Here is a 13,225-nt window from a genome sequence, read left to right on the forward strand (position 1 = left end):
TTTCCTTTAGTTGTTTGCCCATGGTTTCCTTTTGCTCTAAGAGCATATTTAAGAAAGTCATTTTAAAATCCTTGTCTGTTAAGTTCAATATCTGGGCTTCCTCACAGGCCATGTCTGTCAAGTTTTTTCCTATGAATGAGCCATATTTCCTATATCTTTGTATGTCTTGTGATTTTTTGTTGGAAATTGGGCATTTTAAATATTATAATGTAACTCTGGAAACTCTCCTCCATCTCTAGGGTACTGTTGTTGATTTTTTTTTTTTTTTTTTTTGCAGTACATGGGCCTCTCACTGCTGTGGCCTCTCCCGTTGTGGAGCACAGGCTCTGGACGCGCAGACTCAGCGGCCATGGCTCACGGGCCCAGCCGCTCCACGGCATGTGGGATCCTCCCAGACCGGGGCACGAACCCGCGTCCCCTGCATCGGCAGGTAGACTCTCAACCACTGCACCACCAGGGAAGCCCCTGTTGTTGATTTTTGAAGGCTGTGGTCACATGTTTCTTTAGTGACCTATCCAAACTCTTGTTTTGCAAAGACTAAATTCTTCACCATTGTGGTCAGTCACTGAAATCTCTCTTCCATTACCTCAGTGGCCAGCTAATGACCTAACAGATTTCTTAAAACACCAAAATTAGCTGCCCCTTTTTGCATTAACCAGTCCCTGCTTGCTATAAGTTTTGTATTAGATTATGGAGTTTGAAATAGTTGATCTGTGAGCCTTTGACATTTATATTTGTTTCAGTGAAGGGACCAATTCTTTGAGCACCCTACTGTACCATTTTCCATCATATCACTTCTCCATTCTCCTTTGATAAATGCTTTCTTTGATGTTAATGTTATTTTTATTTTATATTTTAAGTTACTTTTTTTTTTTCGATACGCAGGCCTCTCACTGTTGTGGCCTCTCCCGTTTCAGAGCACAGGCTCCAGACACGCAGGCTCAGCAGCCATGGCTCACGGGCCCAGCCGCTCCGTGGCATGGGGGATCTTCCTGGACCGGGGCACGAACCCGTGTCCCCTGCATCGGCAGGCAGACTCTCAACCACTGTGCCACCAGGGAACCCCCTTAAGTTACTATTTTTGTTCCCTGGGGCTTAGGGGAGTAAGGAGAGATCAATAATATACAAAGTAGTATTATGTACTTTTTTGACGCTTGCCATTTCCTACCTCAACAACCTACTAATACAATGTTTCAGCCATGCAAGTTATCTCACCACCTCCAGGTGTACTGGTTATAGTAGAAATGAATTATTTTCCTTATATAAGATAAATTCAAATGGTAACATTGGATCTCATTTTATTATTATTTATAGCTATCAATAATGCTAAGTTTAAAAATTATATTGATATTTAATTATTTTTTTCTATTCACTTTTTCTGGTCTATTTTAATTTCAGAGTTCACATTGTTCCTGTAGCAGAGTGAATGAAAATTTAAATATCCCTAATGGTGTAGGTAAGTTATTATTCGTATATATGCTTGTAATTTTCAAATATTCAGTGAAATTGAGAACATAAACTCATGTAAAACAATTACTATCAAGACTTTCCTTCAAAATGTAAATTACACTGTGATGTTTGTGATTACTGGCATGAAAAACCTATGGAATTACAATATTAGTGGGAAATCAAGCAAAGCAAAATACAGGTGGCCTTAAGATCCTAGATAATATTTATTTTACATGCATTATAACATTACTAAACCATTTATTACATTTATCTGTGTTTACAAACATTCTGGCTATCTATAGATCTATCTAGTGAAGTTTTTCTAATTCAAGGAATTGTTCTGTGATATTGTTATGGAGACACATTTGACATATCAGTAAACAAAAAGATAATCAAGATAACAACTAGTACAGCATGAGCATGGAACAACCAGATCAGACAGTGCTGCTGGATCAGAGTTCTGGAAGTCCCTTGCTGTGTCATGTTGGGGTTGAAGGAAATGAGAGATTCCTAAGGGAATCAAGATAGCCAGGGCAATGAATCTAAGATGGATAGTTGGATATCTTGAGGCAGCAACTTTTTACAAATTAGTACAGAAATGTTTTAATATTCAACAATTAGGACAGTTATGACTGTGTAGTAACTGAATATCCATCCAGAGGAGACTGTAGTAATCTAATTAAAATGAAGAGAAAATAAGAATAAAACACTTAACAGGGAAGATGAGCAAGCAGGCATGTTTCTTTGTAACATGAAAGCCTCCTTGAGTAGTAGAGAGTGTTCTCCAATTAGGAACTTATGGGGAAATAGAAGATGAAAAAATATATTAAAAAAAAAGTCATACAGGGAAAATATCAGATGAAATTGTAACTGAGAAGTGTATTCTTAGAAGAAAGTCCCCAAAAGGGAAATTTGACTTATCTTGAATAGTTGAATGTCGTGAAATGAAAATTATTACAAATTAATGTTTTAGCCATATATGTGTTTGTATTTATCCATATGCATACATATGGATATGTATTTATACATCTGTTCTACACAATAATAACGGTTCTAAGAATATATATTGGGGTACAGGAAGCTATTTTAGAACAAAGGATGTCAGTTCCAGGAATACTTTAAATGTCAGGAAAAATTTAAAGTACACCTAAATTATTATTCATTTTAGAAGAGAAAGTGACCATTTGGAATAACATTCATGAGTAATAAGAGGGTACCTATAATATGATACCTCCAAAACTTTCATTCTAATATCCTTTGGAGTCTTCTAATCATAAAAGAACTTTTGGAGTAAATCTGCTAGAACAGCAAGCAAGCTCCTTATTTTATTATTTCTGACTATTGCTTGAAAAGGGGAAATAGTGTATCAAATAATAGAAAATATTGTTGAGGGGGTAAACTGGATCTCACCCCTGCCTTGCCACTAATTAGCTCTGGACCTTAGGCAACCACTTGTCTTATAAAAGCCTCAATTTGGGCTTCCCTGGTGGCGCAGTGGTTGAGAGTCCGCCTGCCAATCCAGGGGACACGGGTTCATTCCCCGGTCTGGGAAGATCCCACATGCCGCGGAGCGGCTGGGCCCGTGAGCCATGGCCGCTGAGCCTGCACGTCCGGAGCCTGTGCTCCACAACGAGAGAGGCCACAACAGTGAGAGGCCCGCGTACCACAAAAAAAAAAAAAAAAAAAAAAAAAGCAAAAAGCCTCAATTTTCCCATTTTAAAAATTAAAGAATGGAACTAGATACTAAGAATAAATACTTCAGTACTCCCTTGCAGTTTCCTTATATTGCCTTATAATCTTCATAACTTCGTAGACATTTCACATATATTAAGTTATTTAATCTTCATAAATACGACCCTGTTAGGTTGACACTATTATACTAGTTTTATAGATGAGGCAACTGAGGCATGGAAAGGCTGAGTAGTTTGACAATTCTGTAAAAGAAGTCTGTGAAACAAGCCAGTGGTCCAATCTCCTCTGAAGAGTAAAGAGCTTTTATAAGCAGTGTCAAATCAAATACAGAACTGGAAAGAACATCTATGGTGTACCTTTTAAAAAGTAAATGCTTAGGGAGGAAAACAGGGCTTATTTTCTTATTGTTCACTCCTATTTGCTCTTGGGCACGTCATAACTTTTCTGGATTTTTTTCTCATTTTTAAAATGAGAAAGATGGTTTTAAGACTATTTGGTCTCCTATTTCTCTAAAAGGCTATATTCCTAAATTTATATCTGAACAGAGCCTTTTAAAAACGATTCAAGATTCCTAAATATATATTTTAAATGATTTTATTATACTTTGCATTACACTCTTCAGTTTATTTATGTAGACCAGTCTTATATAATTAACCTAATTCTTCTGTAGATACATTATATAAGATAAAATGCAGTATATTAAAGTTTATTTAGTAAGGTTCAGCACTCTTACTAAATTCCTTGAATTATCATTACCTTTAAGCAAATTAGAGGCATATGCCTAGCCCAGTTCCTTTGGAGCTACTTTCATAGATACCCTCTGACTCCTGATATATATGCACATATATATATATATATATTTTTTTGCGGTATGCGGGCCTCTCCTGTTGTGGAGCACAGGCTCTGGACTTGCAGGCTTAGTGGCCATGGCTCATGGGCCCAACCGCTCCGCGGCATGTGGGATCTTCGCGGACTGGAGCACGAACCTGTGTCCCCTGCATCGGCAGGCAGACTCTCAACCACTGCGCCACCAGGGAAGCCCTATGCACATATTTTTAGCCTAGCACCACAATTCATTGAAGAATATGGTCGTTCCACTCCATACTTTTATAAATTCTTTAAGTTTATTACTTAAGAATCCTCTCTAGGGTCATGAATTGAATTAAGGAAATATAGAATTATTCATGAAATGTATCTAGAATGTAGATTGTCTGTCCACACAGCTTTACAGAGTTGGGTATGTATTGCAAATGAATGATGGAAGATTACCCAAATGACTGCTAGAGGATAGGCTAAAATGAGGCTCCAAGAAGGATTAGTAAAAGCAATCTTTTAAACATGCAGTCAAGCATAGCTCTGATAAGGTGCCTAATCTTTAACAGCCACAAAAACATTCAGAACCACCTAGAGTGCAATGGCGATACTTTTTTTAGTTTTTACTTCATTTTTTGAACTGACATTAAGAGACAGAAAAGTAGAAGTATTCAATACATTGACTGTAATCTGACTACAAGACAATCTTTGATGTACATAAAGTATGGTGCATGATGACATTTAACTTTAATAACTTTATGTATTTTAACAATGCTATTCAAATTAGTAGTCAGAGTTACTAGATGACAGACCCAAGGGTGCAGTGTGTCAGGGGTCAGAATAGAGGGAGTAGTAACGATGGTAACAATAACAACAAAACTTCCATTCATTTGTGCTTATTATGTCCCAGACACAGTATTAGATGCTTTAGCCCTTTAAATCACACAATCTTATGAGAGAGGATCTTTACCCTTTGACAGATGATGAAACTGAGACAGAGAGAGGCAAGATAACTTGTCCAAATTTAGATGGTTAGTTGTTGCAGAGACTATTTGCGTCTAGGCAGCCTGGCTCCAGAGCCTGTGCCCTTAACTGCTATGCTACATAGTCATTCGAGACATGTCTGAAGAACATGCTTGTCAAATGCCACAAGTGCTAACTTAATTATATCATTTTTTCATTCTTTTTCAGATGAGTTAATGCAAGATAAGGCCTATGGACAGAAAAATACAAATAGAAAAGGAAAATCAGTAAGTAGATTGATATATCCTTTAAAAACCATTGTTAACATTTTACATTGTTTTGAATTAATTTTTACTGAATATTCTGTCACCAAGAAAGCATATACTTTATTATTGTGAATTTGTGAATTTATTATAATTAAATTTTATTTATATTATTTATTATAGTTTATTATAAATTTTTAAATTATTATAAAGCAATATAAATATAACATTAACTTCAGCAGGTTATAGTATTTAATTCTTCTGCCTCTCCCCAAATCGCTATTGTTTAATGGGCAACTCACAATAGCACCAGGAAAGCACAGACTATCTTTGCCCAGCTGTTGTGACATGAACAATTTTAAAGAAGCCATTCTCCTCGTCCCAATTTTCCATTAATACTTGAAATTAACTATACTGGATTCCTTTTTTTACACCTTGAGAATTTTCAGTTGTTCAAGATTCGGCTGTCTAAGTGCCATGCTAGGCTAACAGCAGTATTTCAGAAATGGAACAAGGGTTGTGTGGCTTGGGATGAGGATCGGGCAAGAAAGAAACACTGAGATGAAAGGCAAGAAGAGAAAGGAAAACTTGGTCTACTTCATATTTTGCACTCAGTAGGTATGAACCATGCTCACACAGGGGAGAAGATTCTAAGCCCTAAAAGAATTGTCAGTACTTTTCCTCATAATTTTTAATGACTGACTCCTTAATCCAAGACATTGGAACCCCATGCTAATACTATTTTGTAGGGAGTAGAATTTGATATAAGAATGTCTTGGACTACACACAAAAGGGTTTAGTCACTTTAAAGACAGAAATCCCAATTGTTCAGGACATTACTGATTCTAATATTCAATCCAGTTATCCCAATAAGCCATTAAAATGTCCTGGAAATTTTAATGTTTTGCTATTCAAACTACTTCTTCCAGGCTCATTCATCTAAAAATAGCACAAAAATCCCATCTGATTACTGGCCTAAATTTTATTTAGGAAAAGAGTGGCATAAATCTACCAGGCATCATACTGTTATAGAAAGAGTACAAGATTTTGAGTCAGAAGACTTGAATTCTGGCACCAGTCCCTTCACTATTAGCTGGAAGTTAAATGGGAACAAACCTAGTTGGAATGAATCTGAGGTGGATTTTCAGTAGATGAAGCAACCCTCACACAATTTTTCACATTCCATTTTATTCTTCCATTTATTATCGCAGCCCTAGCAGCCATCCATCTTCTATTTCTTCACGAAACAGGCTCTAATAACCCCACAGGAATCTATCTGACATAGATAAAATTCTGTTTCATCCATATTATACAGTCAAAGATATTTTAGGCACTTTACAACTAATCCTAGCATTACTAATGCTAGAATTATTCTCACCCGACCTGCTAGGAGATCCAGACAACAATATTCCAGCAAATCCTCTCAACACACCACCCCATATTAAGCTAGAATGATATTTCCTATTCGCATATGCAATCCTACGATCAATTCCCAACAAACTAGGAGGTGTACTAGCCCTAATCTTCTCAGTTTTAATTCTAGCATTCATTCCAACATTCCACACATCCAAACAACGAAGTATAACATTCTGACCTCTTAGCCAGTGCCTATTCTGAGTATTAGTAGCAGATCTACTAACATTAACATGAATTGGAGTACAACCCATAGAACACCCCTTCATTATTACCAGACAACTAGCATCCATCTTATACTTCTTTTTAATTCTAGTGCTAATACCAGTAGCTAGCATTATTGAAAGTAATCTCCTAATATGAAGAGTCTTTGTAGTATATTTATTACACTGGTCTTGTAAACCAGAAAAGGAGAATAATATATCTCCCTAGGACTCAAGGAAAAAGTTCAAGCTCCACCATCAGCACCCAAAGCTGAAACTCTACTTAAACTATTCCCTGATAATTGTTATGGGTCATTTCCACAATCTTAAAGTACCATGTCAGTATTAAAATAACATTTTCCCCTCCCATAAATAGCTAATGTATTTCATGCATATGGTATATATCCATGTATATAAGTACATACATATTATATATACATAATATATGATATGTGTAATTGTGCATTAATTATCTGCACCATGCTTATAAGCATGTACATTATATTATTGATATTACATAGAACATAATAGTATTAATAGTACATAGTACATTAAGTCAAATAAATTCCAGTCAGCATGCATATCATATCCAATAGATCACAAGCTTAATCAGCAAGCCACGTAAAACCATCAGCTTCCCTGGTGGCGCAGTGGTTGAGAGTCCGCCTGCCGATGCAGGGGACGTGGGTTCGTGCCCCGGTCCGGGAAGATCCCACATGCCGCGGAGCGGCTGGGCCCGTGGGCCATGGCCGCTGAGCCTGCACGTCCGGAGCCTATGCTCCGCAACGGGAGAAGCCACAGCAGAGAGAGGCCCGCGTACTGCAAAAAAAAAAAAAAAAAATTAAGCCATAAATGCAACTTTGACTAAGTTATATTATCCAAGGTTGGAAAATTTCGTGCCAGCCACCACAGTCATTTGATAAACCTAAATTAATAGAAAACCTGCATAAAGCATGTGACAGAATAAGTTTTCAAACAGTTAAATTCTAACTAAGCCATAAAAAGCCATAGCTAAAATAAAAATAAACTACCAGTGACTTCCTGATTACATGACAGCTAAGACTCAAACTGGGATTAGATACCCCACTATGCTTAGCCCTAAACTCAAATAATTACAATGACAAAATTATTCACCAGAGTACTACTAGCAGCAGCTTAAAACTCAAAGAAGTTGGCAGTGTTTCATATCCCTCTAGAGGAGCCTGTTCTATAATCAATAAACCTCACCAACCCTTGCTAATTCATCTATATACCACCATCTTCAGCAAACCCTAAAAAGAAACAACAGTAAGCATAATAATTATACATAAAAACGTTAGGTCAAGGTGTAACTTATGGAGTGAGTAGAAATGGGCTACATTTTCTATTTCAAGAATATATTTCTTCTTTTTCAAAAAAATTTTTTTTTAATCTTTTAGCCATGCTGCACAGCATGTGGGATCTTAGTTCTCTGACCAGGGATCGAACCGGCAGCCCCTGCATTGGCAGCATAGAGTCTTAACCACTGGGCCACCAGGGAAGTCCCAAGAATATATTTCTTATTACACAAAAGTTTTTATGAAACTAAAAACCAAAGGAGGGGACTTCCCTGGTGGTCCAGTGGGTAAGACTCCGTGCTCCCAATGCAGGGGTCCTGGGTTCGATCCTTGGTTGGGGAACTAGATCGCACACGCATGCCGCAACTAAGAAGTCTGCGTGCCGCACCTAAGAGCCCGCATGCTGCAACTAAAAGATCCCTCATGCCACAACTAAAGATCCCGCATGCCGCAACTAAGATCTGGCACAGGCAAAATAAATAAATAATTAATTAATTAAAAAAAAAAAGATTTAGTAGTAAATTAAGAATAGAGTGCTTAACTGAATAAGGCTATGAAGCACACACACACCGCCCATCACCCTTCTCAAGTATTAAAATAATCCTCTATAATCTATTAACAAATACTAATCATATGAGAGGAGACAATTCATAACAAGGTAAGCATACTAGAAAGTGTGCTTGGACAAATCAAAGCATAGTTTAAATAAAGCACCTAGTTTACCACCCAGGAGATTTCATAATTTATGAATACTTTGAACTAACTGTAACCCAAACCTCCCACAATTTTAATTACCACAAGCAAATCAAATAAACCATTAACCTAATAGTTAAAGTATAGGAAATAGAAATTTTAAAATCTTTTGGCGCTATAGAGAAAGTACCGTAAAGGAATGATGGAAGAAGCATTAGAAGTAGTAAAAAGCAAAGCTTACCCCTTTTACCATTTGCATAATGATTTAACTAGTAAACATTTAACAAAAATAACTTAAATACCCTGAAACCAGACAAGCTGTTTATGAACAGTTTATTAGAACAAACTCATCTATGTGGCAAAATAATGAGAAGATTTATAAGTAGAGGTGACAAGCCTAATGAGTCTGGTGATAGCTGGTTGTCCAGAAAAAGAATCTTAGTTCAACTTTAAAAATTACCTAAAAAATTATAAATTGTAATGTATTTTTAAATGCTAATCTAAAAAGGTACAGCTTTTTAGAAGTAGGGTACAACCTTATCTAGAGAGTAAAAACAACACCATAGTTCGCCTAAAAGCAGCCACCAATTAAGGAAACGTTCAAGCTCAACAATATATTTACCTTAATAACAACTATAAGTAAATCAACTCCTAGTTTAATACTGGACTAATTATTAACCAATAGAAGCAATGACGTTAATATGAGTAACAAGAAATATTTCTCCCTGCATAAGCTTACATCAGTAACTGATACTGTACTGAAAATTAACAGTAAATAAATCTAAATCAACATTAAATTACTTATTATAATATACTGTTAACCCAATGCAGGCATGCACTTAAGGGAAGATTTTAAAAAGTAAAAGGAACTTGGCAAGCACAGACCCTGCCTGTTTACCAAAAACATCACCTCTAGCATAACTAATAGTAGAGGCACAGCCTGCCTAGTGACATCTGTTAAATGGCCACAGTATCCTGACCATGCAAAGGTAGCATAATCAATTGTTCTCTAAATAAGGACGTGTATGAATGGCCACAGGAGGATTTCACTGTCTCTTTTAATCGGTGAAGTTAACCTTCCCTTGAAGAGGCAGGAATAATAAAATAAGATGAGAAGACCCTATGGAGCTTTCATTTGTTAACACCCCCAAAAAACCAAACTAAACCACCAAGGGATAACAAGTTTCATTATGGGTTAACAATTTTGGTTGGTGTGACCTCAGAGGACAAAAAAGCCTCCAAGTGATTAAAATCTAGACCAACTAGTCAAAATATCTTATCACTAATTTATCCAAAAATTGATCAATGGAACAAGTTACCCTAGGGATAACAGTGCAATCCTATTCTAGAGTTCATATCGACAAGAGTTTACGACCCTGATGTTGGATCAGGACATCCCAATGGTGTAACCGCTATTAAAGTTTTGTTTTTTCAACAATTAAAGTTCTATGTGATCTGAGTTCAGACCAGAGTAATCCAGGTTGGTTTCTATCTATTATGTATTTCTCCCAGTATGAAAGGACAAGAGAAATAAGGTCTACTTTACAAAAGTGCCTTTAAATCAGTTAATGATATGATCTTAATTTATTTTATAAATGTACTACCCAAGAACAGGGTTTGTTAGGGTGGCAGAGCCTGGTAATTGCATAAAACTTAAACCTTTATAAACAGAGGTTCAACTCTTCTCCCTAACAAAATGTTTATAATTAACATCTGGATACTCATCGTCCCAATTCTTCTAGCTGTGGCATTTCTCACATTAATTGAATGAAAAGTATTAGGTTACATGCAACTTTGAAAAGGACCAAACATCTTTGGACCATATGGCCTATTACAACCTGTCGCCAATGCAGTCAAACTATTCATTAAAGAACCACTACAGGGCCTCCCTGGTGGCGCAGTGGTTGAGAGTCCGCCTGCCGATGCAGGGGACACGGGTTCGTGCCCCGATCCCGGAGGATCCCACATGCCGCGGAGCGGCTGGGCCCGCGAGCCATGACCGCGGGGCCTGTGTGTCCGGAGCCTGTGCTCCGCAACGGGAGAGGCCACAGCAGTGAGAGGCCCGCGTACAGCAAAAGAAAAAAAAAAAAAAGAACCACTACAACCAGCTACATCTTCCATCTCCATATTTATTCTTGCACCAATCCTAGCTCTAACCTTGGCCTTAAACATAAATCCCGCTACCTATACCTTACCCTCTCATTGACATAAATCTAGGAGTATAATTCATATTAGCTATGTCAACCCTAACCATCTATTCCATTCTATGATCTGGATAAGCTTCTAATTCAAAATATGCTCTAATTGGAGCCCTATGAGCAGTGACACAATTTCATATGAAGTAACACTAGCAATTATCCTTTTATCAGTCCTTTTTTTTTTTTTTTTTTTTTGGTGGTACGTGGGTCTCTCACTGCTGTGGCCTCTCCCATTACGGAGCACAGGCTCCGGACGCGCAGGCTCAGCGGCCATGGCCCACGGGCCCAGCCGCTCCGCGGCACGTGGGATCTTCCCAGACTGGGGCACGAACCCGCGTCCCCTGCATTGGCAGGCGGACTCCCAACCACTGCGCCACCAGGGAAGCCCTTATCAGTCCTTTTAATAAATGGATCCTTTACCCTCCCAACTCTCATCACAACACAAGAACATCTATGAATAATTTTTACATCATGACCTCTAGCCATAATATGATTTATTTCTACCCTAGCAGAAACTAATCGAACCCCTTTCGATCTAACAGAAGGAGAATTAGAACTTGTATCTGGCTTTAATGTAGAATATGCAGCAGGCCCATTTGCTATATTTTTCCTAGCAGAATATGCCAACATCATCATAATAAACATTTTCACAACAATCTTGTTTCTAGGAGCATTCCACGATCCCCATACACCAGAACTATACACAACCAGTTTTATTATCAAAACACTACTACTAACAATCTCCTTATGCATTCAAGCATCCTACCCGTGATTCTGATATGATCAACTCACACAACTACTTTGAAAAATTTTCTATCACTAACACTAGTCCTGTGTATATGACACGTTTCACTACCTATCATAACATCAAGCATCCCTTCACAAACATAAGAAATATGTCTGATAAAAAAAGTTACTTTGATAGAGTAAATAATAGAGGTTTAAATCCTCTTATTTCTAGAATTATAGGAATTGAACCTACCCCTTAAGAATTCAGAATTCTTCGTGCTACCACATTACACTTATTCTATAGTAAGGTCAGCTAAATAAGCCATTGAGCCCATACCCTGAAAATGAAAATCCCATTATCCTTATCATTATCTTAATAACCATTATTTCAGGGACCATAATGAAATAACTAGTTCACACTGATTACTTATTTGAATAGGGTTTGAAATATATTAGCTATCATCCCTACTCTACTAAAAAAACTTTAACCCATGAGCCATAGAAGCATCTACTAAATATTTCTTAACATAGGCCACCGCAGCAATATTACTTATAATAGCTGTCGTCATTAACATACTGTATTGTGGTCAATGAACCATTACAAAAATCTTTAATCCAACAGCATCAATAATCATTACAATAGCTCTAGTCATAAAATTAGGACTATCCCCATTCCACTTTTGAGTACCTGAAGTCACACAGGCATTTCACTAACAGCAGGCTTAATTCTATTAACATGACAAAAACATGCACCACTATCTGTATTATACCAAATTTCACCATCCATTAACCTAAACTTACTACTAATCGTATCCACACTAGCAGTCATAATTGGAGGATGAGGCAGACTAAATCAAATGCAACTACGAAATGTCATAGCTTACTCATCAATCGCTCACATAGGATGAATAACAGCTATCATATTATATAATCCAACTCTAACAATCCTAAACCTACTAATTTACATTATAATAACACTCACTGGACTTCCCTAGTGGCACAGTGGTTAAGAATCCGCCTGCCAATGCAGGCAACATGGGTTCGAGCCCTGGTCCAGGAAGATCCCACATGCTGGGGAGCAACTAAGCCCATGTGCCACAACTACTGAACCTGTGCTCTAGAGCCCGCGAGCCACAACTACTGAAGCCCGCGTGGCTAGAGCCCGTGCTCCGCAACAAGAGAAGCCACCGCAGTGAGAAGCCCGTGCACCTCAACAGAGTGGCCCCCACTTGCTGCAACTAGAAAAAGCTCGCGTGCAGCAACAAAGACCCAATGCAGCCAAAAATTAATTAATTAATTTTAAAAAATAACACTCACTATATTCACATTACTCATTCACAGCTCAGCCACCACTACATTATCGTTATCACACATGAAACAAAATATCCATCATTACAACTCTTATCCTCACCATTCTATTATCAATAGGAGGCATCCCACCACTATCAGGATTGAGTAATTATTCAAGAAATAACAACAACAAAAAAGAACAT

General features: G+C 37.5%; 1 protein-coding gene across 1 annotated transcript in view; it reads left to right on the plus strand.

The window, feature by feature from the left end:
- Positions 1-13,225, plus strand: part of C2CD6 (C2 calcium dependent domain containing 6) — a 149,131-nt gene that overhangs the window by 96,246 nt on the left and 39,660 nt on the right. The window contains 2 exon segments of the mRNA XM_060105939.1: positions 1,399-1,456; positions 5,146-5,204. Of these exon segments, the coding sequence (XP_059961922.1) occupies positions 1,399-1,456; positions 5,146-5,204 (117 nt within the window).

Source organism: Mesoplodon densirostris, chromosome 8 (assembly GCF_025265405.1).
Source record: "Mesoplodon densirostris isolate mMesDen1 chromosome 8, mMesDen1 primary haplotype, whole genome shotgun sequence".
In the NCBI taxonomy this organism is placed as follows: domain Eukaryota; kingdom Metazoa; phylum Chordata; class Mammalia; order Artiodactyla; family Ziphiidae; genus Mesoplodon; species Mesoplodon densirostris.